Here is a 22,997-nt window from a genome sequence, read left to right as displayed (position 1 = left end):
TAACGCACCTTTAAGAATCTCGAATATTATGTATATTAGAATTACATTTAGCCACAATTATTAAAATAAAAAAAAAAATACACACTTTTATATGTTTTCGAATATTTTGGTTTGTTCTCATTTCATTTTCACTTTTTAGGAAAGTATAAAAATTTGTTGAGCTTCTCCTAGAGGGTTCCATAATAATGAGCTGGAAACGTTTAGCCTATAGAGAACGTGTACGTCTCTCTCTAGATAATTCTTAGTATATATTTATATATAGTATTTTCTTTTTCTTTTTTTTTTTAGGTTTATCATTCTTTGAATATGCTTTGAGTTTTGTTTTGCTTTTTTTTTTTTGTTTTGTTTTTGTTTTTTTTTTTTTTTTTTTATTAAATTTTACATTATTTGTCACATAGAAACAATGAAGAGGACGGTTTTTGAAAACAGGGACCAAAATCTAGTATGCTTGTGTGTGTGTGTGTGTGTTTGTGAGTGTGTATGTATTGTGATGCCGTTTTAAATTCGTTTCCATTTGTTTATTTCTTTGGTTGTGAGCAAGGGGCGTGCTCCAAGCAGCTCGAAATTCCGGCTCTTCGCTTGCCAAATCACTTCCCATTTCCATTTAGTATTTTGTTGTGGACTTTTTTTTTTTTTTTTTTTTAAATTTGTATGTGTGTGTGTGTGTGTGTAATCAGCTCTCCGCTTGCGGCTCTCCTCCAACAGCATCAGCATTAAGCAAATTCAAGACGGCATCCGTTGATGAATTGGGCGAGTGTTTCGGTCCAGGTTTCAAATGAAGTTTTCACATTACATTTACTTAGCAATTAGTATATATATATATATATATATGTGTGTGTGTGTGTGTATATATATCTTTTCTTTTTTTATAGAATTGTTATGCGTCTGCTTTCGCTTAGCTCTAATAATTTGTACGCCTACGCTTTAGATACCCTGATGCAACTTATTCGTATATTCATATTCATTTTGTTTTTGTTTTGGTTTTTCCTTTTGAGTACCCATTTCCAAGTACGTATTTAGCTAGAGGTTATTATAAGTACTGGGATAGGGGGGTTAACTTGATTTAGCTGCTGCTTAGCCTAGTTTTAAATGCGCTTACATTCTGCTAATGACGTCTTGAATAACTGTTATTTATTTGCCTATGTTATTTATAGTTTGTTTACAACCAAGGAATGTGTGGCTCAAGCAGTCCGATCAAACTCAGCGACAATTTTGTTGATATACACACATATATATATATATGTACATATATATAGAGATATAAATACGTACATATATACTATACATATATATTTGTGTGGGGCTCATTTGTTTCAGTGTGCGTCTGTCTGTCTGTGTGTGTGCGTGCGTGCGTGTGTGTGTGTGTGTGTGTGCGTGCATTAGTCATCGTTCAAAACTATCGACAAAATATCGTAGCCATCTATCGATTGCAGAGCTCATTGATTAGATCTAACATGGAGGAAAGAGAGTTACTCTCGATTTATTCTCGACTTATTCTTATATTCTGCATTTACTGTTGCTACATCAAGTGGTCTGATTAGTTCTTGTTTACAGTTAGAAATTGTAATCAATGAGCCTATCGATAGCTGCTTGCATCTATCTCTCACTCTCTCTGTCTGTCTCTGTCACTCGATGATTTCGTGTTGGGCGCTGAGTTTGAGCCCCTGCTTTGGACTAACATTAATATTACACGTATATCTAATAGGTAGACCTATCCTCTAGCCTCATCTTGATTAGTTTTAAGTTTCTCTTAACTATGATTAGCGCATTGATTAGCATTGAAGTCGAGTATCAAAAACGAGCGGGGGGTGGGATCGGGTAGAGGGATCTTTCGCGCTTAGGATATGCTCAGCGATCGTTGGATTTGCTTGAGGGGGAACAAAGTACAGTTGTACAGTTGAGTACAAATTCACAGAAACTGAATGCGTGATATGTAAAGTAAATATACTATATGTATATACGGAAATCCATCCACATATAGTAAATACGTAAACTCAGTTTTTGTTTTCTTTCGTGACAGCGACACAACTCTTACGATCTAAAAGAATCTCACATCAAGTAACGGTACAATTGCCATATTTTACGGTATCGATAACTAAGTATATATATGTATTTATCGATAAATAGGTCTATTTACTGGAATATTAACTAAAACTTTATGTTAGACATTAGCTAAATGTTAAAAATTTGGTGCCTAGCCTACAGCTCAGAGTCCTTAGCCTATGCAATCGAATATAATACATACAACAGATTTGATCAAACTTTAGATGCTATATACAGGGTCATATACTATGCTATTTAGATATATATTGGTATATATGTATATATTTATATATATAATGTTGAGACTATGAACAATCTTAGGAGTCTAATTGAGTTTCGAGCTTTGAGTTCAATTTCATTTGGGTTTGCATTTGGCACAGTTCGAGTTTTGAGTTATCGATCGACGTTGATCGATATTCTAGTGATTACATATTGATCAGGAAAGCTTTAGCTAAACATTGTTGATGTTTACCGGTTGTCCGTGTCGGTGTTATTGCTGCTGATTGTAATCACCCCATATGCATGATCTTCTTGAATGCCTTGCGGAATTCCGGATTGAAGATCGTATAAATAACGGGATTGACAAAGCTATTGATGTAGCCCAGCCAAGTGGTTAGCATAAAGGCCGTCAAACCGGGCCTGCAGTCTTCGTTGAATTTGGCGCACATCGCATCCATGATGTTGCACGTGAAGAATGGCAGCCAGCAGAAGAGGAAGACGCCTAACGAGGGAGACAGAGAGCAGAAGAGAACAAAGAGAAACGAAATAAGAAATATAGAAATCGAGACAGTGCGGCGAATGTGTTCAGCAATCAGTGTAAATTATAATCAGAATGAGTTAAGCAACTATAATTTAACCATGTTTGCCTCTTGGCTTTGATCGGACTTACCCAAAACGATGGCCAGGGTTTTGGTGGCCTTGCGCTCCTTCTTGGCCGACGATTTTTCACGTTTCTTTTTGGAGGCCTTGTGCACCTTGTATATCGTGAATCTACGGCACGCAAGGGTCACGATAATAATGCCAGAGTAAATTGCATTTCAGGTTGCATGCGGAACATGGAGATACGACCAGAAAGAGACAGAAAGAGAGGGAGAGAGAGAGAGGTGGGTGGTTAGCAAGTGTCGAGCTATTAGCCCAAGTGCAGCTAATAGCTGCAATTTGGCAATTGCGGCGGCGGCAACTCACCTTGACGCCTGCGAGTTTTTCTTATCCTTGCGCGAGGACGTTTTCGATGTGGTCGATAGCGTGGAGTCGTTGCGTGCCAAAGTCATGGCCTCCTGCACACCGTAGCGCACAAAGGACAATGGCTTCATGGCGACGCTGCTGCTGTAAGGCACAAGAACAGCAAACAACAACAAAACATTTGGTCAGCACTTGGCACTTGACTTATATAATATATATACAATATAAATATAAACAACTATTAAATAAGTTTACAGCTAGAGCAGACTAATAGGAACTAGAGAGGATACCATTATATTGTATATGTATATATACCATCATATAATAGCTATCGATAGCTAACTACGAAGACATCAATATGTTGACTAATAAGTGGTATAGCATTATAGCTATCGGTAACTAACTATAAAGAAATCGATAAATTTGTCAATAAGTGGTATAGCATATAACTATCGATAAGTACTAACTAATAGGGGTGAAAGCATAATGTTTGACTATCGAAAATTATATATTAAGCGATCTATATATCGCCAAATAGAGGGGAGAGCATTATAATTGACTATTGAGAACTATATCTATGAATCTCATCGACATATCGGCCAATAGGAATTAGAGGGAATAGCATTATAATTAACTATCCCAAATTTACCACAAGGCTATCGATATATGGACCAATAGAAATCAAGGGAAATATTATTGTAATTAGTGAACTATCGACAGCTAACTATAAGGCTATCGATATTTAGTTTAATCGATACGCAACTAAAATGACATAAAGGGATGAAGAATAGGTTCATGGGAATAATTGGGATAATTCTAAACTAATTCCCTACCCATATGTCTAGATGTGGCTAGGATTGAATTGGATTGCTGTTTAAAGGCTGTGTATACTTTGAGAGCATTTCATTTTCCTGTAGCAAAAATGGGGAGTTTTTTCCCTTAAACAAAAAATTAACTATTAAGGGAATTCACTTAAACAAGCGATGTAGAGATTGAGTTAATCGGGCATTTAATGTGCTCTGAAAAATACTGTTATAGCTTTTTAGTTCTCTGACTGGGATGCTTATGTCGAGAGCAAACTAAATAAATAAATTCGACAATTCCAATCAAATATTTAGATAGTTGCTTTAAAGTAAATGACTTGATATAATACAAGCATATTTAAATATTTCATACACTTTAATCTTAACGCCACATTAAAACACTAATCTGTTAAGGATCTATCGCAAAAATGACAAAAATGACAGACAATGATGCCATCGATAGTCTTAAGAGCTCTAATGCTCAGCTTAAAATTGGATTCTCTTTTATGGAAAATCTACTACAGATTGAGGAGAATACTAGTGAAAAAGAGAAAGTACTTAGCTCTACAATGATGCATATACACATATCTATTTGTTAATTCTCTCTGTCTTTAAGTCTAATTACGATTTAAGGACAACGCAGGGAAAGAGAATTTGAAATGCTTCGCTGCGAATGCTCAGCTGAAGTTGTGCTAATTTATGAACATACCTGAGCGGCGGCTCGCCGCGCTTGGGCGAGTCCTCGGCGGTGTTGCGCCGGCTGCTGACACTGGAGCGGTGGAGGGTGGCGCCGCTGGGCACCGGACTGTCCGGCGGCGTAGTGCTGCTGATGGCGGCGCCCACGCTCACTCCTGCAAGGACATCGTCAACGTTTGATGCTGCATAACCAGAATCATGATTACCATTCGGATCGGCAACGACCAGCTGCGGCTGTGTGGTGATCTGTGCCACAACGCTGCTGTCACGCGGATGCAGTGAGCAGTGAGCAGAGAGCAGAGAGCAGCGGGTGGTGATGATGCCAATCAGGCGAACGTCCGGCAATGACAATCAATCAAAGTGAGGCAGCGCAGCCAGTCGACGACAGCAGCAGCAGCAGCAGCAGGAGCAGGAGCAGCAGCAGGAGCAGCATCATCCGGAGACAGAGGAAGCCAAGGTGTGGCGAGTGCGGGGGGGGGGGGGGGGGGGGGGGGGCGAGAGCAAGAGAAAACGAGGAGCAATGTCAATTAAAAACAAGGCAAAAATTGAGTTTTAATTAAGTGACGCATTAATTGAATTATTGAGATTTATTTTTCTCTGCGCGCGCGCGGGTCGAAACGGGTCGTAAACGGCGACGCCAATGGTGACATCGACGGTGTCGACTAATTGAACGACTGGAGCGGTCAGAGCGCGCGACACGAACAGACGGACGGACGGACGGACGGACGGACGGATGGCGATGTCTTTTTCCCCAATTATGCTCGGTCGCGGCAGCCCTTTGGTGAAAACGTTTCAATATGCTCGACTCGGCCCCTGCCGATTGACCGCTTCACCAACCAGGCCCTGCTCGCTCCCATCGCAGCCAACTGTCCATCGATATTGGTTTCATTTCATGTCCTTATTGGATTAAAGAGGCCATCAGCTCGCTAATTGACTGTGCTTAACGTTCGCGCTCTGCTGTGGCCACCATCGGCATCGGCATCGGCATCGGCATCGGCTGCTGATTCGATTCCTTGCGATGCAGCCGATAGGCAACCACAGACGAAAGCAGCCGCATCAAAAGGACGACACTCGCACAGATTTTGCATATCAATAATGAATGCCGCCGGATGTTTTATCGGCTATCTTAAATAATTTAGGAATTGATTTGCTTGGCCTGCTTGGCCAGAGCAAACCCTTTCATTTATTTATGATTATTCTAATATTTTGTTGCTGCTCTTCTGCTGACCCTTTTGCCACGGCATTTTCATAAATATTTCAAGCCAATTTGCACTGCCAAGTCGATCGAGCCATGAAGTATTAAGTTAATATTATTTCGCAACTTTTCACTTTGCCCCTTGCGGCCAGGTGCTGCAGCATTTTCAATTATTATTCGGCAGCCAGTCCAGCTATGCCCCAGGCATATGCATTTCCCGTCAATTGACTTGTTGCTATTGGCCATAAGGGCAGAGCCTCGTTTCAGTTATGTGACATGAGTTATTCATGGGCAAAAAGTGGCTAGTTAAGAGAGCTGGACTAACTAGGGGGAGGCTAGGAGTATTAGTGAGCAGACGCCACTGCTGAGGCTATATCAAAGCAGGGGAAATGCGGGAAAGTGTTGTTCTTAGTGTGGAGTGAAGGGAAAATCGCCACTGGAAACAGTTTAAACTCATAGCTCAATGAGAACCTAGCCTCTCTGTTTCTTTCACTCTCGCCCTCTGTCTCTCTCTCTCTCTCTCTCTCTGTTACTCTCCCTCTCTCTGTCTTCCCTAAGCCGGCTCTAACTTTTTAAATTAAGTGGAAATCGATTGAAATCAAACCAAACTCATATGCAAATATAAGGTTTATCTCATTGAAATTTATTTTACATGCAGTTCGAGTCTATTCGAAGCTGAAGAAACCCTTAATTGCTAGGACTAGGCCCTTTGAGCCAGTGAGGACAGCACCTGTCAAAAATGGAACTATGATTAAGCTGCTGCCGAAGAAGCTGAGCCCTTAGAAGAATGCGGCTGCATCTAGCACAGGTAACAAATATACGTGAATGCCTGATGAATGAAATAAACCACTCCTAATACGTATCAGTAAACTGAGCTACAGCTGTAGCAGAGGGCTGGCAAGGGGCTTGCTGGGCCTAGCAGGGGCTTGCAGGCGCTAGCAGGGGCTAGCAGGGGCTAGCAGGAGCTGGCAGGGGCTGGCAGGGGCTGGCAGGGGCTAGCAGGGTCTGGCAAGGGGCTGGCAGGGGCTTGCAGGGGCTGGCAGGGGCTGGCAGGGGCTAGCAGGAGCTAGCAGGAGCTGGCAGGGATCGCAGGCAAACCCAAGGAACTTGAAGTTTTTTTTACATGTAATAAAATAGTCTACATTTTATATGTCAATAGTCTCTCGCTCTGTCTGTCTCATTCTTTCTGTCATTATTTCATACTTTTACTCTTTGTTCCTGTCTCCCTCTCTCTCACACACTTTCTGTTTCTTTGCCTACACCGAAGTTCGATTGTTAATTGAAAATCATAGTAGCCTTGACTTAAAATTCGCGTTGTTTTCCTATTTAAGCTCGGAGCATTTGCTGGAGAGCTCATTTTAAAATAATCTTCTAAGCATTACATATTCCTTAAGAAATATATTTTTTAAATTTAACAAACTTTTGGAGCACGATTTCAGTAACGAGTATTCGCCGTTCGCGACTTATTCGAAAAATAATTTGTTTAAAATTGGATTCGCCAGCCATCGTGAAATGATATCTTTGAATACGGTCTAAATCGGTTCAGCAACGAAAAATCAAAATATTATATTTTTTACTTATATCATTATTATTGCAATCGGAATTGGAATTGGTGGTGCACGAAAAATTCAACAATGGCCTCAAGGGGACCTCCACAGAATGGTCCGAGCCCGTTCGCCTATCATTCCCATTCTCATAAATCTTTTGCTATAGACTCAAAGCCGAAATCGCACTCTCTACTAGGGCGCACCGCCCGTGACTTGGACGAGGAGCTCGTGAGGCTCCGTAACGAGAACTTTAATCTGAAATTGCGTCTCTACTTCAAGGACAATGGCGGCGACCACGCCAAGAACAAGGAGCTCGAGGATGCCAAGACCGTGATCCATGCATTGCGCATGGAGGTCCTCGAAAAGACACAGCTGCTCCAGGAAGCTGCTGACGCTATGACCGAGCACGAAGATCGCGAAAAGGAGTTCGTTCGCGGCAGTCAAGCCAAAATCGCCCAGCTCGAGAGCTGCATTGCCCAACTGAAGGTAAGTGCCGCCAGTCTCTATGCCCAAGCTCAATTAGTTAACAGTGAATTGTTCCCCAGAAGGAGGCACCATTGGAGACCCTTTTCACTCGCGAAAGCCACAATATCAAAGAGACACCGTCTCCTTCGGAGCTGGTGAAGCGCAAAATGGATGACTTGCACGATTCCCAACTGGAAATCGAGCAATTGACGCAGCAACTGACTGAGCGTGACCGAGAGGTGAGTACCCCTTTGCCGCTATCTCTCTCTCTCTCTCTGTCTCATTAACTCCTCTGCCACAGATGTATCGCCAAATGGACGAATTGCAGCAGTCCAAGAAGGAAATTGAGCAAATAAAGCAGGAGTTGGCCGAGCGCGACCGTGAGGTGAGTACCCCTATCTCTCTCTCTTTCTCACAGAGACTGCAACCCATTCGCAACAGGTGCAACGCCAAATGGACGAGTTACACAAGACCAAACTTGAGATCGATCTATTGAAACAGCACTTGGCAGATCGCGAAAAGGAGGTGAGCACTCTCTCTCTCTCTCTCTCTGTCTCTCTCTCTCTCTCTCTCTCGCAAACAGTGACACTAACGCCTTTTCAACAGTTGCATCGCCAGATGGACGAGGCCCTCAAGGCCAAGCATGAGCTCGAACTCAAGAATAAGGAGGTCGCTACATTGAAGAAGCAGTTGTCCGAGCGCGACATAAAGCAGCTCATAAGTGCTGAGAAGATGCAGGATTTGATTACTGAAAACTCCGAGCTGAAGACCAGTCTCCGTGAGCAGCGCAAGATCGCCAACAAGGCGAAGGTGAGTGTGCAGAGATCTGTCTGTCTATCTGGTCCTTCACTGATGGCGACATTGCAGCAACTGGTCACAACACGCGAGCAGGAGCTGGTGAACTGCTTGACCGAGAAACAGGGTCTCCTGGTGAAACTTAACGAACTTCAGCCGGAGCTGATTGCCCAAAACGAAGTGGTGAAGGAAGCAACTGTGACAATTAAGAATCTCCTGGTAGGGCAGTCGTCCTTATCGATGCCAAATTTCCTAACTATCCTTCCACAGATGAACACGGACTTGAACGAGCAGGCCTCACGTAAATTGGTGATGGGCTATAGGGCAGCTCTGAACCAGTCTAGAGCCGAGATTCGCAACATTACTGCAAGCATGGAGAAGTTTAACTCGAATTATATTCCCAGGGGATGCCCTGCCGATAGCAGCAGCAGCAGCTCCAGCAGCTCGAGCAGCTCCAGCAGCTGCCAGATGACCCCATTGGATCTATCGATGCACGATCTATCGAGTGACGCTACCCAGACTCCTCAGACTCCACAGACCGAAGACGCTCAGCCAGTGCAGCCCATTGAGGTGAGCATCGAACACCGTATATACTAGTAGTAGATAACCAATTAGCTATCTCGTTCCCTGCCGCGCCCTGCCGTAGAAATGCGAGCCTGAGCCGACCTCTAGCCAGGGCGGGTCAGGTGAGCATGCTCGTAGTTCAGCCAAGTCCCGGCGACCCGGACTTCGTCAATTTGTTAAGTGCTGGGGACGCCCATGCCCGAAGTGATTTCCCGAGTTAACCAAAAAGTTCATTTTAGTTCATTTTCCCGTTCTTGATTATTGTGAAATAAAAAATTGATCGCTGCGTCAGACATTTGTCTTGACTCAATAGCTTCTTGGCCAAATATAAATTGTGATTGAGACTTTGCCTTCGCTTGCTTGCCTGAGGGGGGGATGGGGTGGGGCAGGAGTATTGCTTCGCTTGCCACTGCTTCTTTCTACAACTAATTAGGATTGCCACAGCGCTGCTCCTATGGCATGTGGCATGCGGCATGTAACTCGCCCCGCAATGTGGCAAGCAAATTTTTACCGAGTGCAGCCAATTGGGAGCTCTGATGAAATTGCAGCGAATGGCAATGGCTGCAGACAGCCGTGCCAAAGCAAAGCCAATAAAAGGCCGCATCCTCTGAGCGCGACAATGGCAAATCCTCCACAGTATACCCCCCCCCCCCCCCCCCCCCCACACCCATCGCCACACCCCCTTCCAACAACTTGCTACAAGTGCAGTTACAAAGAGCCGCACGGCTAGCAGCAAGTCGATTGGATTGTCTGAGTGCTCATTCAGGGCTTTCATTTTATTGCAGCGCGTGTGAATTTAAATGAACAAGCGCGCGCTGGCTGAATTGAGTTCTCCCAGTCAACAGGCGTAGCGAGAGAGAGAGAGGGAGAGAGCGAGAGAGAGAGGGCGGAAGAAGTTGCAATTACGATTACTTTGACAATTTTGTTCGGGCGCCACTAAGTGGTAGCTGGATGCATTTGGGAGTGCGCCACGCGGAGCAGCTTCAATTTGTTGTGTCAGCAGCTGTCCGATGGCTGAGCCACTCACCTCCTACTTATTTACTACGTGCCACAAACCAAAAAAAAAAAAAAATTCACATTGACCAGGTGGCAAGTTGGCAACCACGCAGCTTCCATTAAATTAGCGCAACTAAAGCGAAATTCTCGAATGTGCCGAAGTGCCAGCAAAGTCGGTGAATTAGCTCGAAGGGGAGCGAGAGTGGGGGCGTGGGAGCGTGAGAGCGCCCTAATGGAAACTTGGTCCGCCGCAAGCGAAGTGCTCAACTGATTTACCACATAGGCCGATAGGATTTGTTGAGTGAGCAGCAGTTAGGAATTACCCGAAACAGCTGAAATTGAATCTGAGTTCAGGCTGGGGATATCCAGAATTATTCGAAGGAGATAAAAGTTTAAGTACTGTGGGACAATATTTTCAGAACACTTTGGGTGTGAATACCCACCTCAATGCCACTCATTAGGCTCTTATCAACAAATCTGATATCATCTCATCTCACTCATCTCTCCTCCGCTATCTCTCTCTCTCTCTCTCTCTCTCTCCCTCTCTTCGTATGTCTTGTTCATTCTCTCATTTTTTTACTTCATTCTCTTTTCTGTATTTTTCGCTCTCTCTCTCTCTCTCTCAATCTCTCTCTTTCTCTCTCTTCATATGTCTTGTTCAAGTTCCTTCTCTTTTCCTTAATCTGTCTCATTATTTCATGATTTCTTTAACTCATTCTCTCCATCACTTTCTGTATCTCTGCCTAGCTATCATTCTATCTCTCATTGAAAATCTTTCTCTCACACACACGTTCTCTCCTTTGCTCACTATTTCTCTGTATTGATCTAGTTTCGCTCTTCCTCTCTCTCTCTCATTCTTTCTCCTTTCTTTATCTTACTCCCTATCTCGCTTTACCTCTCTTTCTTTCGCCCTTTTCTACATTTCTCTCTGTCTCTCTCTCTCCCTTTTCTACATTTCTCTCTGTCTCTCTCTCTCTCTCTCCATCTCTCCTTCTGAACCTTGTTTTTTACCTTTATTCTCTTTCTCTTTCCCGCTGTATTTGGTTGTCTCTTTCTATATTTCACCATTTCTCTACTGCTCTCTCTCTCTCTCTCTATTTCGCGGTCTCTCTCTCTCTCTCTCTCTCTCTCTATGTATATACATACATATAGACTTAACTTTGTAATAGTTATACAGATTTCCCACTTTTCAAGCCCAAGCTTACGCTCTTTATCGAACTTTGATTAAATCCGCATAGGACAGGTAAAACGGTGTAGGGTGCATCGTGTAGCGACGTTCCGTCCCCTGCATCGGCCCGTTAGCTCTGGAATGGCCATCAACATGAAAGCCGAACGCCCTTTTCACGGTTTCACAAACTCCATTTCCCGCTGTCGTTGGCACTTCTGTCGATGGGGCTGTGGCGTTGGCTCTGGCTGCAGTTGTTTCTCCCCAGACACGCCCACCCGCCCACACACATTTCTGCCCAGTTACCTTTCGCACTTTCAATTTTATGGCCGGGGCAGTGACATGAAAAGTGCTCGAAGCACATTTTCAATGGGCCGCGCCAAATGTGGGAGTGGCACCGCCCCCCACCCGAGTGGGGCCGTCACTTGGTTACTTACTTGCCGGTCTCCTCGACGACTGTGGCCAGCATAAATTCAGTGGACTTATCGTTGACGATGACGTGGCAGTCATCGATATCGGGCGAAATGGCATTCTCGTCCTCCTCCTCGTTGGAGCCGCTGGCCGTGTTCGTGGCCGGCTCATCGGGCAAAATGCGGCTGGCATGCCGGCTGCTGTCCAACGCCGTCTCGGCCAGTCGCCGGGTCTGGGCAATATTCTCGATGACGCTGCCGCCCGTCAGCTCCGAGAGATGCGGCTTGCGGGCAGCCCTTTGCTTTCGAGCACGGCTGCGCAGCGCCTGGGGAATGGGAAATGGGCAGGGGAATGGCACGAGAAATATATGGTAATTGATTAGTAAAACGTTTCACGTGCTGCGCTTGCATAATACACGACGAGCCACAGCTACAGCTCGAACCCTTTCAGCCGGCTCGATGAGGCCGCAGCTAATGAGTGTGTGTAAACAACAAATCCGACTTAGTTATTCAATGGGAAATTGTGCATTAATCAGCAGACTGCATTAATAGCCAATCTCTATTCAAATCCAAATCCAAATCCAAATCCGTTTTTGATTAGCTCGCAGCAACTCACCTTGAATATGTTCCAGTAGAGGAAGACCATGATGATGCACGGTATGTAGAAGCTGCTCAACGACGAGTAGAGTATGAAGTCAGCGTTGTAGAAGGCGCACACATCCGGCTCCCGGTTGGGCGTGTTGTTCAGGCCCAGCACTATCGGCGACCCGATGGCAGCCGATATCGCCCACACCAATAGTATCGTAAGGCAAACGCGGCGACTATTTTTGTGCTTTGCATATTTTATTGGCTGCGTCACAGCGATGTATCTGCGGAATGTTAGAGCGGAATGCCAGCGTCAAGGACTCTGTATGTGTGTGTGTGTGTGTGTGTACTGCAGCTAGTGTTTGTGCGGCAGTGGCATGCATCTTACCTGTCTATTGAGATGGCGACTAAATTAAATATCGATGAAGTTGAGCATATCACATCCATGGCTATATAGAAATCACAAACAACATTAGGCAAAGCCCATGCACCATTCACCTGTAAAGAGATGGGAGACAGAGAGAGAGAGAGAGAGAGAGAGAGACAGAGAGGAGAGGGAGGGAAATTAGTCATATGTATGTAATTAGTCAAATCTGTTGCATCCTTATTAATTATTTTGATTTATAACGACCAAACTGACGAGCAATCTTCTGTGACATTTGTATGTCTTCTACCCTCTTTCCACTTTTGTCTTTTGCCCCAATTAATTTGCAGAGCAGTAAAGATTTGTCTACTGTGTATAGAGTGAGAGAGCTAGAGTGCATAGCTGAGCAAGACGCGTGCCAATCATAGCTTGCAAATTAGTGTTGACCGTTTCGCGATGCCTGCATACACATACATACACACGCATACATATGTAAGTGCCTTTCACTCAAACTCCGAGAAAAGACTCAGAGAGCAGCGAGTCGAGTTCGTCCGCGATCGGCTTGCAATCGGTTTTGTTGCTGTTTCGTTTTACTCGTGTTGTTCGCTGACCGTTTCGTTGAGTTAAATGAAGCATTGGCATGTGTGTGAGCGGTGTGCCCGCTTAACATGAGTATGTGCATGAGTGTGAAGAGTTTTTACATAGAAAGAGCTCGTCATACGCATAATTCTACTCAACTTTACATTACTCAAGGCGCTTAATAAAAAAATAAAACGAAGAGCGATTGAGTGTGATTCTTTCGGTTAATGTCGCGAACAGAGCTTAAGCAATCAAACGGTTAGCTGTTATTTTTCAAACTATGATAACATTACATTACTCAATAGTGTTATGTTACGACACATTCACACATATAGATATGTTTATGTATTTTTTGAGAATCAAATTGCATTCATTGAGAGGAATTTTAAATCAATTTGGCTGCTATCTCGCTTGCCTCCAGAGATAGGTCATTTTTTACTATTATTTTTACATCATTTGAGTGAGTAACAATTTCGCTTTGAAAGACATAAATTTCTATTGGCTGTCGTCTTCCTTTGTTGTGCCGCCTTTTTGGACAGAGAGCGGCAAAGATGAATGGATTCCATTTTGCCGATAGAAATTGCTATCGCAGCCAGCACAAATACATTTAACGATGTCAATTTGATCCTAAGTGTCATATGGAAAAGCAATTTAATTTCCAATTGCCGGGCGAGTGTCTGGGAGTTGCCTGCAATAATCTCATTGCTTCGCACAGCGCAGAGCCACGCTATCGAGTGAGTGTGAGTGTGAGGGAGAAAGAGAGAGAGAGAGAGAGAGAGAGAGAGAGAGAGGGTATGAGGTGGGCAAACATAAATCGTGGACGGCTGTCGACCATTGTCATCTATCAATAACAATATTCTTTCGTGCCTCAGCTACAAATTAGTTTTTCGAGTCTATCGCACGGCGCGCATCTATGAGTTGAGCTTTAGTTTACTTGTGCAGCAGCGGCGACCCACGCCCAGCCACGCCCACTCGAGTCCATAAAAACCTCAACAATAACGCAAGGAATTTCGAAAGCCAAACAATTTGTAGCACACAAAGCACATAAAAAAAAGGCAAGAGGCAACTTTGCCAAAGGATGATCAGGCCTGCCTTTGTGCGTGTGTGAGCGTGTGTGTGTGGAACTGACAGCCGCACACACGCACAACTATGTCCTGGCATCCATATTTGCAGCAATCCAGACAATGCTGGTATAAATAAATAGAAAGCCGATCGGTTTATATTTAAAGTAGGCAAACAAACTCCACAAAAAGTGCAAAATATTTCAGATTACACACACACGCACACACGCATCGGCACACACACATACACACACACACGGCGCCAAAAGTTTAGCTGTGAAAGTGAAAGCCAGAGGAAAGCATCGAGGAAAAATGTTAGGAAAAATTCTGCTGCGACGGGGATAGACTTGGGTCTAAGCGAGCATAACAAAAGTTGAGCAGCGCTAAGAAAGTGGCAAAAACTTTTTGATATAAAGACATACGCACGACTGCGCCCTCACTCACACACACGGACAGACACACACATACAGACACACGCATAGACCAGCTCACGTACACACTTATAGATATACATAATGTAACACGTAAGCTGCTCAAGAATTTTTACAGCGTTTATTTGCTTCCTGTTCTCTATTGTCGCCGCCATTATGGAACCCGCCCCCCTCTCGCAGCGCGCCCACCCCGCCCCAGCGGCCATTGTATGCCAGATTGCGTATACGCGGCAACTGAAATCCAACTATAATTTATAATGTATTGGCATTTTGGCGAGAGAGCATTGAGAAACTACTTTGCCATGCGAGCGACAGACGCCTTTATTTGTGTGTTTGTGGCGCCAACTGAACTGGCCCCAATCGATTATTTGATCATCTAAGTGAATCAAATGCCGCGCTCTGACACGCCCACTCCCACCACGCCCTCTGGCTCCTGCTCGTCGTCGCAGCTGTCATGCAAAGGATAGACGAGCGCGACCATAAATACATTGCTGTTGATCCCATTTAAAGTTTTGTCGACTTATGACAGAAGAGAGAGAGGGAGAGCGAGAGGGGTAGAGAAAAGTTTTCAATGGCTTTCAATTTATGCAGATTGTATGCATAGGTAAAGGCATTTAAAGGTATGCTGACCTTTCAACTGACCTAACGTCGCACACATACTCCCACTCACTCGCTCTCGCTTTCTCCCTCTGGCAGCTTTAAGAGCAGCAGTTTATAAAATATATAAATTTATCCATTTGCGGCCACAGATACACAGCAAAAGGGACAAAGCCCTCGGAACAGGCGCTGCCAACGGCGACAATAAGAATGGAATGGCATATGAGGCGGATGGCTGTAGAATAGACAACAAACATGTATACACACATACACACACACACACACACGCACACAGAGAGAGAGTGAGAGCGAGAGAGATGAAGAAACAACAAAGCACACGTCGCATTTTGATAATTGAGCTTCTGGTTTTTATGGCTTGCACGCAGTTAGAGTTTCGGTATGTGTGTGTGTTGTCTATGTGTGTATGTTGTCTATGTGTGTGTATTCCCTTGCGTTAAGCAGCTGATACCCTCAAGAGTTTCTTGCCAACACTTGATATGAGCAACTTCCTTTGCAAATCACTAAAACCCACAAAAACTTCTGCAAATATGGCCACCCTAAAGCAGAAAGAAACTTTAAGCACGCTCACATCTGTAAGAGAGAAGTTCCAGCCCTAAGCAGAGAAATTAAGTATAGTTTTTAATATAAACTTATATAAAAATTCAATCATCGAAGATGATGCTAAAACAGAGCGAGTCCAATTGGAGCACATTCATGATTCTAATTAGAACTAATTCCTATAGCTGCTTTAAAGCTTAATTAAGATAAATTATGATATGTACACAAACTCTACTATATTCAAATCCTTTACATCGCACCCAATTGGAATTGGCGACAGTTCCAACTGGAATTCAAATAAAGCTGCTTAAAGTAATAATTCAAATCATTGAAACTTGGCAGGCTCAACAAACATCTACAATTACAGGGGTTTCCAATTGGAATATATGTTATAGTATATATTATTATTTATTATCAATTTTAGATATTATTATTATTATCAATTTTAGATATTATTATTATTATATATTAGTATTTCTTGAGATATTAACAATTTGCTTTTGCTTTTGCCACTAGAGTCTGCCAGTTGGAATACATAGCTCCAACTGGAATCTATATATGATGTAAATATTGCCTTAGATCAACTCTAACACTTCATCTGCTTCAGGCAGACCTTTCCAATTAGCCAGAAATATCTGATATGATATCTGATAAGAGTTTTTATCAACACGTAATAGTCCACTTGTTCTTTTTCCGTTGCATATCGTATCATCCAATTTGATTCCAACTAGATGTAAATGCTGCAGCTAATGCCACCTGTGCTCCACCTGGTTCCACTCATTTCAGCTGCTGCTCTGACTCCACATAATGACTCTGAACTTTTCATCGTGTGTTATGTTTGTCTTTCATTATTTTTCCACTGGCAGCAGCAGCAGGAAAAGTTGCTTTTAATTAAATTCATCTGATGAAAATGTTTTTCCTGCTATTGGCGACTCGAGCGGGGAGTCAAGGCCAACGCACTTCAAGTTCTGCTTCAACTTTTGCACATTCAACTTTAGTTTCGTTCCATATAAGTCTCAATTGTGATTGTTACTACTTTCAGCACACCCCCTCCCCCTCTCTCTCACACTTTCTTTCTCTCTCTCTCTCTCTCTCTCTCTCTCTCTCTCTCTCACTTTCTCTCTTTCACTGCACTGGCATATTTATGGCTCATCTGCATTGTGAGGACGCGGCTACAGTTTGTCACTGGCTAAAATCCGATTTGGCATTAATTAGCCCCAATTACACGATTACATATAAACTGCCTCTCTCTCACTCTGTCTCACTCGCTCTCCCTCCCTCCCTCTCTCTAGTTTTAGTGTGTGCGTATTTGTTTATTCGTTTATTTGTTTGTTTGTTTGTGTTTGGAATTTGTTTATCAACATTTAACACCGCCAACTGAAGCTGCGCCATGTTGTGGCTCTGTCAGCGGCTGTTTACTTTAACTGTGTGCGTGTTTGTCTACATGTGTGTGTGTGTGTGTGGGTGTGTGTGTGTGTCTGTGAGCCCACGCCAATTGCGCAGTGGTTATATAATTTGTGTCATTTTAATGTTATTACCATTGAAAATGTTTTCGAATTCGACAAAATCATTAAGTGGCACATTGATTTGATTTATTTAATGTCGAATGTAAATTAGATTCTGTTTCATTCAATTTTCAATTATAGTTTCAAAATTTGGTGCTCAGATAGCCCATTACTTATGTAACAGGTGATTCATTTACCTTCCTTTTATTTTCCCAATTTCCATCTCTCTCTCTCTCTTTCCACCCACAATCGGTAGGCTGTTCACACAGAGAGATTTATTACTACAGGCATAGGCATATCGATATACAGCTAATATCGATATGCAATTAATATCGATATAAAACTCTTTCTTTCTCTTACTCCCTCTTGTTCTGTCTTTCAGTTTCGGTATTCTGTCTTGGTCTCATTATCTCTCTGTCGCACGATCTCACTTTTTATGTCCCGCTCTCTTCACATCCATCTCTCTGCATTTCTCTCCTTCCCTTCTCTCTCTCTCTATCTCTATCTCTCTCAGTCTCAGTTTCCGTCTCAGTCTCAGTCTGCCCCGCTCACTCCCTCTCTCTCTCTCTCCCTCTCTCTCTGTCTCACGATCTCACTTTTTATGTCCCTCTCTCTCTTCACATCCATATCTTTGCATTTATCTTCCTCTCTCGCTCTCGCTCTCTATCTCCCTCTCTCTCTCTCTCTGCCTCGCTCTCTATCTCCCTCTCTCTCTCTCTCTCTCTCTCTCTTTTCATACACTTTGCCATCTGCTGCTGTTTGTCTTGCATTCAGGCCTTGCTTGTTTCAACATGAATGTGTTTTGAAGGCTTTCGGTGTGATTCTCCCACGCCCTCGGGCCATGGCACACGCTGCACGTGTCATTCCTTTTATTACTTCTTCTTCATGTTTTCGTTCTCGTTGTTGTTGTTGTTATTGTTGTTGTTGCAGCTGCTGGCTGTTGTATGTCTTGTGGTTTTAGGGTCTTAAAACTTTGATAGCCTCGAGTGTCGACTCTAATTGCTAGTGCCTCACTTGCTGCGACCCTACGAAGAAGGTGAGACTCTGTCATGAGCTGGGCAAAAGTTTTTCAAATGTCAATTTGCATTACATCCACATGCCACAGTGGGGAGGCATATGCACTTTGCCATGCTGTTTGTCCAAGGTTCCTCTACACATTCAGGAGATATGTCAGAGAGGTGAAGACGGATGCGTGTCTAATTGAGATATGTCATGGAATTTGCCTAGCTAATGCATTTTAAGATCAACTTTAATCCGACAACTCTTGTCTATTACAGATGGTATGTGGATATTCAGCTGTTGGCGTAGTGTCTCTATATATATCTATCTGTTTTGAATTCCCTTTGTTGAATTCGCATCCCTGACTGCATCCAGCCCTTTCCTTCTCTTCCCTTGTTTAATAACTCTCTTCCTCTTATCTAATTTCTCTATATCTCTCCATCTATCTGATCGTACTTCTCTAGTACATTCATCTCTAAATTTGAATTCTTCTTTGGCAACTTTTCTACTGTAATGTCTCCATCTCTATCTGACTCTATTTCCAGGTCTTCTCACTCTCTTTATATCTGATTCGAACTTCAACTCCTCTCGAGTATCTCCATCTTTCTCTGATTCCAGCTCCAGCTCTTTTCTAGTGCAGCTATCCTTATATGATTCTAAGTTGAAGTCTTGAGCTTCTTCTTTTCTCTACTTCTTTCTGGTTATAGTTCTAAAAACTGTCTTCTCTTCTCTTTTTCTCTCTCTTTCTGTCTCTCTCCCTCGCTCTCTGTCCTCACATTCGCTTCTCTGTCATTCGCATCTCAGTTCGAGCCCAGCACCAGCTCCTTTCTGTCTATCTCCCTATAAAACCAGCCTCTCCCTCCCCCACTCTCTCTCTCGCCCTCTCACTTCGTCCGTTGCTTAACTCAACCCCTTCCCCACTCATCGGCTACGCCACTGTCCTCTGCCCAGCTGGACGCACGAATAGTTTCGTTCGACTTTACTGCTCGCAACGCCCTGAGCCGCTCTCCAGTTGCTGCTGGGCTGAATTCATTGAGTGGCGGATTAATTGAATGCCGTAAAGCTTATTTATAGCTGAGCTGTGGAATTTGTTTTTGTTTAATTGAATTTGCATTTAATGTAATCTTTGCCAAAGCATTTTGCGGTGCCTGCGGAGCGTGTTGAAGCTACGCAAAATGTCTAAAGATGGAATTTTGAAGGCCACTGTCGAAACTTTCTGCCGTTACGGGGTTAGTTCATTAGACGGATTTCGGGATTGGGCTGACGGCTGAAACCGAACTGGAAGCCGAAGCAGAAACGTTTAAAAATAGCTCAGCCATAAGTCTAATTAACTGCCAAAAATATGTATGTCCGGGCGTGTGGACTACGTGCCACAGTTAGAGCCGGAGCTGGAGCAGGAGCCGGTGCCGTTGCCGTTGCCGTTGCCGGAGCGAGAACTCAACGGGGCACGCCCACATGGCGTGTAACCACGTCGTTTGGCCAAAGCAGCCAGAGCAGCTGGCAGCTGGCAGCTTGGCTGACGGAGGGAGCGCAACAGCCTCTGGCGGTTAGGAGCGTGGCGCTCCATGGCCACGTGCCACAAGCAGCCTGACCACACAAAGAAACACAGAAGAGACCCAGAGCGAGCGAGAGAGAGAGAGACGGAATGAATGGCTGACATGTGAGTGGAAATTGAAGAATTGCGGCGAGTGTAAATAAAATCAAATTATACAAAGGCAGCCGCAGTCGAAACTCAAATTTTTGGCAAAAACTTTGAGCATTAAAACCCAAATAAAACTACAAAACAAAACAAAGCAAAGCAAAGCGAGGCAAGGCAAAGCAAAGATGCCCCAGCACATCTTGATGAAGATGTTTCAAATGTTGCTGTTGTTGTTGCTGTTGTTGCTGCTGCTGTTGCTGCATTTTGTACCCAAATCAAAAAACTTTGCCAGATTGGATGCGGCTTTGGCTGGGTCTGCCGCTGTGTTCTGGGCCAAGAGCAGCTCAACTATTTCTTTGTGCCGCATAATGAGCATAATTTGCTACGCATGTCCAAGGCCCTTACACTAAACCCTTTCGCTTTCTCTCTCTCTCTCTCTCAGCCTGTCTCTCTCTCTCGCAGCGCTTGCGGTGGCCCACTGGAGTATCAAAAATCTGTTTGAAGTTGAAAGCGTTTTTGCTCAAATTTGGACAAGAGTCCAGCTAGAACTCTTGGGCAAAAACTGTGGCTACGGCTCGAGCTCTGGCGCTCACTGTGGCTCTCCGAGCTCCGAGCTCCGGGCTCCGGGCTCTGTCTCTGGTGTTGATGTTGTGGCCCCATCTGAGCGGGGCCTGTGTGCTGATGTGCCCGAAAGGGTTTGTCAGTTCGTTATGTGCGCTTGCTGGTTGCGTTTTTCTTGGAAAATGTTTACCTACTTTTGGTTTTATAATTAATTTTAAAAAGCTTTTAATGGCTGGCACGCGTTGCCCAAGATGAGCTGGCCCAGCCCCAACCGTCAAGCCCTTGACAACGGCAGCTCTCTCGCCCTCTATCACATCTCCCCCCCCCTCCCCCCTCCCCCCTTCCCTCTCACACTCTCTGTGGTGCTGCTGCTTAGGCCAAGTCTGTCAGCCTCGCTGCCCACCCCAGCCATCCGCAGCAGCTGCTCTTGATCCTTGAAGCAGCTAATTGGCCCGCCACTCTGCACACTTCACTCGAATCGGCCTCGCCTCTGGCATAGTCGATATGAAGATATTACTGCGCTGGCTTAGCGCCACCTGGACATTTATTAATGTTCCCAAGCCAATGCCAGTGCCTACGAATAGTGCGGCTATTCAAAATTCCTTTGGTTTTTGTTAGTAATTGAAATGAAAGAGCTGGGCCAAGTCAGCTTAGCGAGGCTTCACTGCTTCTTTGGCGTTTCCCTTTAAATTTTGATGTTTTCTTTTCTACTTAATATTTATGTTCAGCTCTGTGCTCCTCTCTCACTCCCTCTGTCTCTGTCTCTCTCTCTCTCTCTCTCTTTCATTCTGCTCTTACTCTTATATGCTGCTTCCTCTACACGAATGGAGTAAACCCCACGAGACACGATTCACGATTCGATGGACCTTTATTTATGCGATAGATCGATCAATTTTATTCGATCTACGTAAATTTTCTCTGCTATTTACATAGAGCGAATCTCATCATATATATATATATATATATATATATATATATAATATATAGATATATATATATATAGATATATATATATATATATATATATATATATATATATATATATATATATATATATATATATAAATTTATTTATGAACTAACAGCTTTATTATAATCTACTTCCTATTATACAAATTTATTTATAATATATAAAATTTATTTATAATTTATTTATTGTACTAACTTCATATATTGTTTTGCGCTGTATATTATGATTATTATTATTAATTTTATTATTATTTTTATTATTATTATTATTATTATTATTATTATTATTATTATTATTAATTTTATTATTATTATTAATTTTATTATTATTATTATTATTATTTATTTATTTATTTTTTATTACTTTTATATTTTTCTCTTTTCATTTCTTACAGAACAATGGACATTGAATTTTTCCGCTCGTTGATACAAATCACAAAGATTGTGTCTAGTTACTTAAAAAAAAAAAATTAAAAAAACTAAAAAAAAAATTATTTAATATATTTGTAAAAAATTCATATTTTATTGTTTTATTCTCTCTTTGCTTTCTTAAATAGTCGACAAGTTTAACGATAGTATCGATTGGGATGAACTACCGATGGGTTTGGCTTTTCAGCTGTTTCCACAGTTGATATACACATACATACATATGTATGCATATATAGGTGATTAATATTACGGTTAAGTGCATTCAATAGGGCTTACTCTCACGCCTGCCCAAGGTCGGTGGAGTGGAGCCACTATCGATAGATTTGCAGCTCCCACTTGGACAAGGATTAGCAGCAGACGTATCTATATAAACCTAAATATATAAAATGTATAGATAGCTGATTGGATATATGGATAAGTGCAGTTGGTGTAGGGTTCACTTCAATGCTATTATCCAGCACCCGTCCAAGGTGGGGCCATAAACTGCTGCCAAAGTGAAACACTTGTGCGACTATCGTTTGGTGGTGGTGCGACTGTGGTTGCGGCTGCTACTCCTGCTGCCACTTGCTCAGCAGCTGCTGTCGCAGTGCGAGCTGTCAGGCGTTCGTGTTGATGTTTGTCGCAGCGAAACGACATGATAAACGAGTCAGCGTAAACGAGTTTAGTTGGCAAGTGATAAACCAAGACAGAGACAGAGACAGAGACAGAGAGAAAGAGCTCAAATTGGCAACAGTCAGGATGCTGAGGACGACTCTGATGCTGCTGCTGCTGCTGCTGTTGCTGTTGCTTCGGCAAGGAGCTCAAAGTATGCCATAACATTTGGCTTTTTATGAATTTTCATAATTTGGCGCATTCGCTG

The 22,997-nt window shown here is 43.2% G+C and overlaps 2 protein-coding genes across 10 annotated transcripts in view; one reads left to right on the top strand and one right to left on the bottom strand.

Annotated features, from left to right (window-relative positions):
• Positions 1 to 316: 316 nt before the first annotated feature.
• Dop2R (dopamine D2-like receptor) overlaps positions 317 to 22,997 on the bottom strand; it is a 92,597-nt gene continuing 69,916 nt past the window's right edge. For 2 of the 6 annotated variants that reach the window (XM_089475402.1, XM_089475404.1), the window contains 7 exons: positions 12,835 to 12,944; positions 12,478 to 12,730; positions 11,889 to 12,187; positions 4,738 to 4,986; positions 3,229 to 3,369; positions 2,933 to 3,033; positions 317 to 2,764 (listed from right to left, as the gene is read on the bottom strand). In XM_089475402.1, coding sequence (XP_089331528.1) covers positions 2,553 to 2,764; positions 2,933 to 3,033; positions 3,229 to 3,369; positions 4,738 to 4,986; positions 11,889 to 12,187; positions 12,478 to 12,730; positions 12,835 to 12,944 — 1,365 coding nt within the window. In that variant the 3' untranslated portion in view covers positions 317 to 2,552. The remainder of the gene's footprint in view (positions 2,765 to 2,932; positions 3,034 to 3,228; positions 3,370 to 4,737; positions 4,987 to 11,888; positions 12,188 to 12,477; positions 12,731 to 12,834; positions 12,945 to 22,997) is intronic. The other 4 variants (XM_089475407.1, XM_089475408.1, XM_089475406.1 and 1 more) reach the window with 4 other exon arrangements.
• Positions 7,240 to 22,223, top strand: LOC108618382 (uncharacterized). 4 transcript variants are annotated; one of them, XM_018014374.2, is made up of 9 exons: positions 7,243 to 7,581; positions 7,633 to 7,952; positions 8,012 to 8,170; positions 8,233 to 8,316; positions 8,373 to 8,456; positions 8,538 to 8,741; positions 8,799 to 8,945; positions 8,997 to 9,296; positions 9,373 to 9,622. In XM_018014374.2, the coding sequence occupies exons 1-9, from the start codon at positions 7,554 to 7,556 to the stop codon at positions 9,496 to 9,498; spliced, it is 1,452 nt and encodes a 483-aa protein (XP_017869863.1). In that variant the 5' UTR covers positions 7,243 to 7,553; the 3' UTR covers positions 9,499 to 9,622. The 4 variants fall into 4 exon arrangements, with proteins under 4 accessions (XP_017869861.1, XP_017869860.1, XP_017869863.1 ...); XM_018014372.2 differs by having other exon boundaries at positions 7,240 to 7,952; positions 8,015 to 8,170; XM_018014371.2 differs by having other exon boundaries at positions 7,242 to 7,952.

This window comes from Drosophila arizonae, chromosome X, assembly GCF_054131065.1.
Source record: "Drosophila arizonae isolate 15081-1271.41 chromosome X, UAZ_ARI_1.0, whole genome shotgun sequence".
NCBI classification, from domain to species: domain Eukaryota; kingdom Metazoa; phylum Arthropoda; class Insecta; order Diptera; family Drosophilidae; genus Drosophila; species Drosophila arizonae.
Note: the sequence above shows the minus strand (reverse complement) of the source record. Positions and strands in the feature narration are given on the sequence as shown.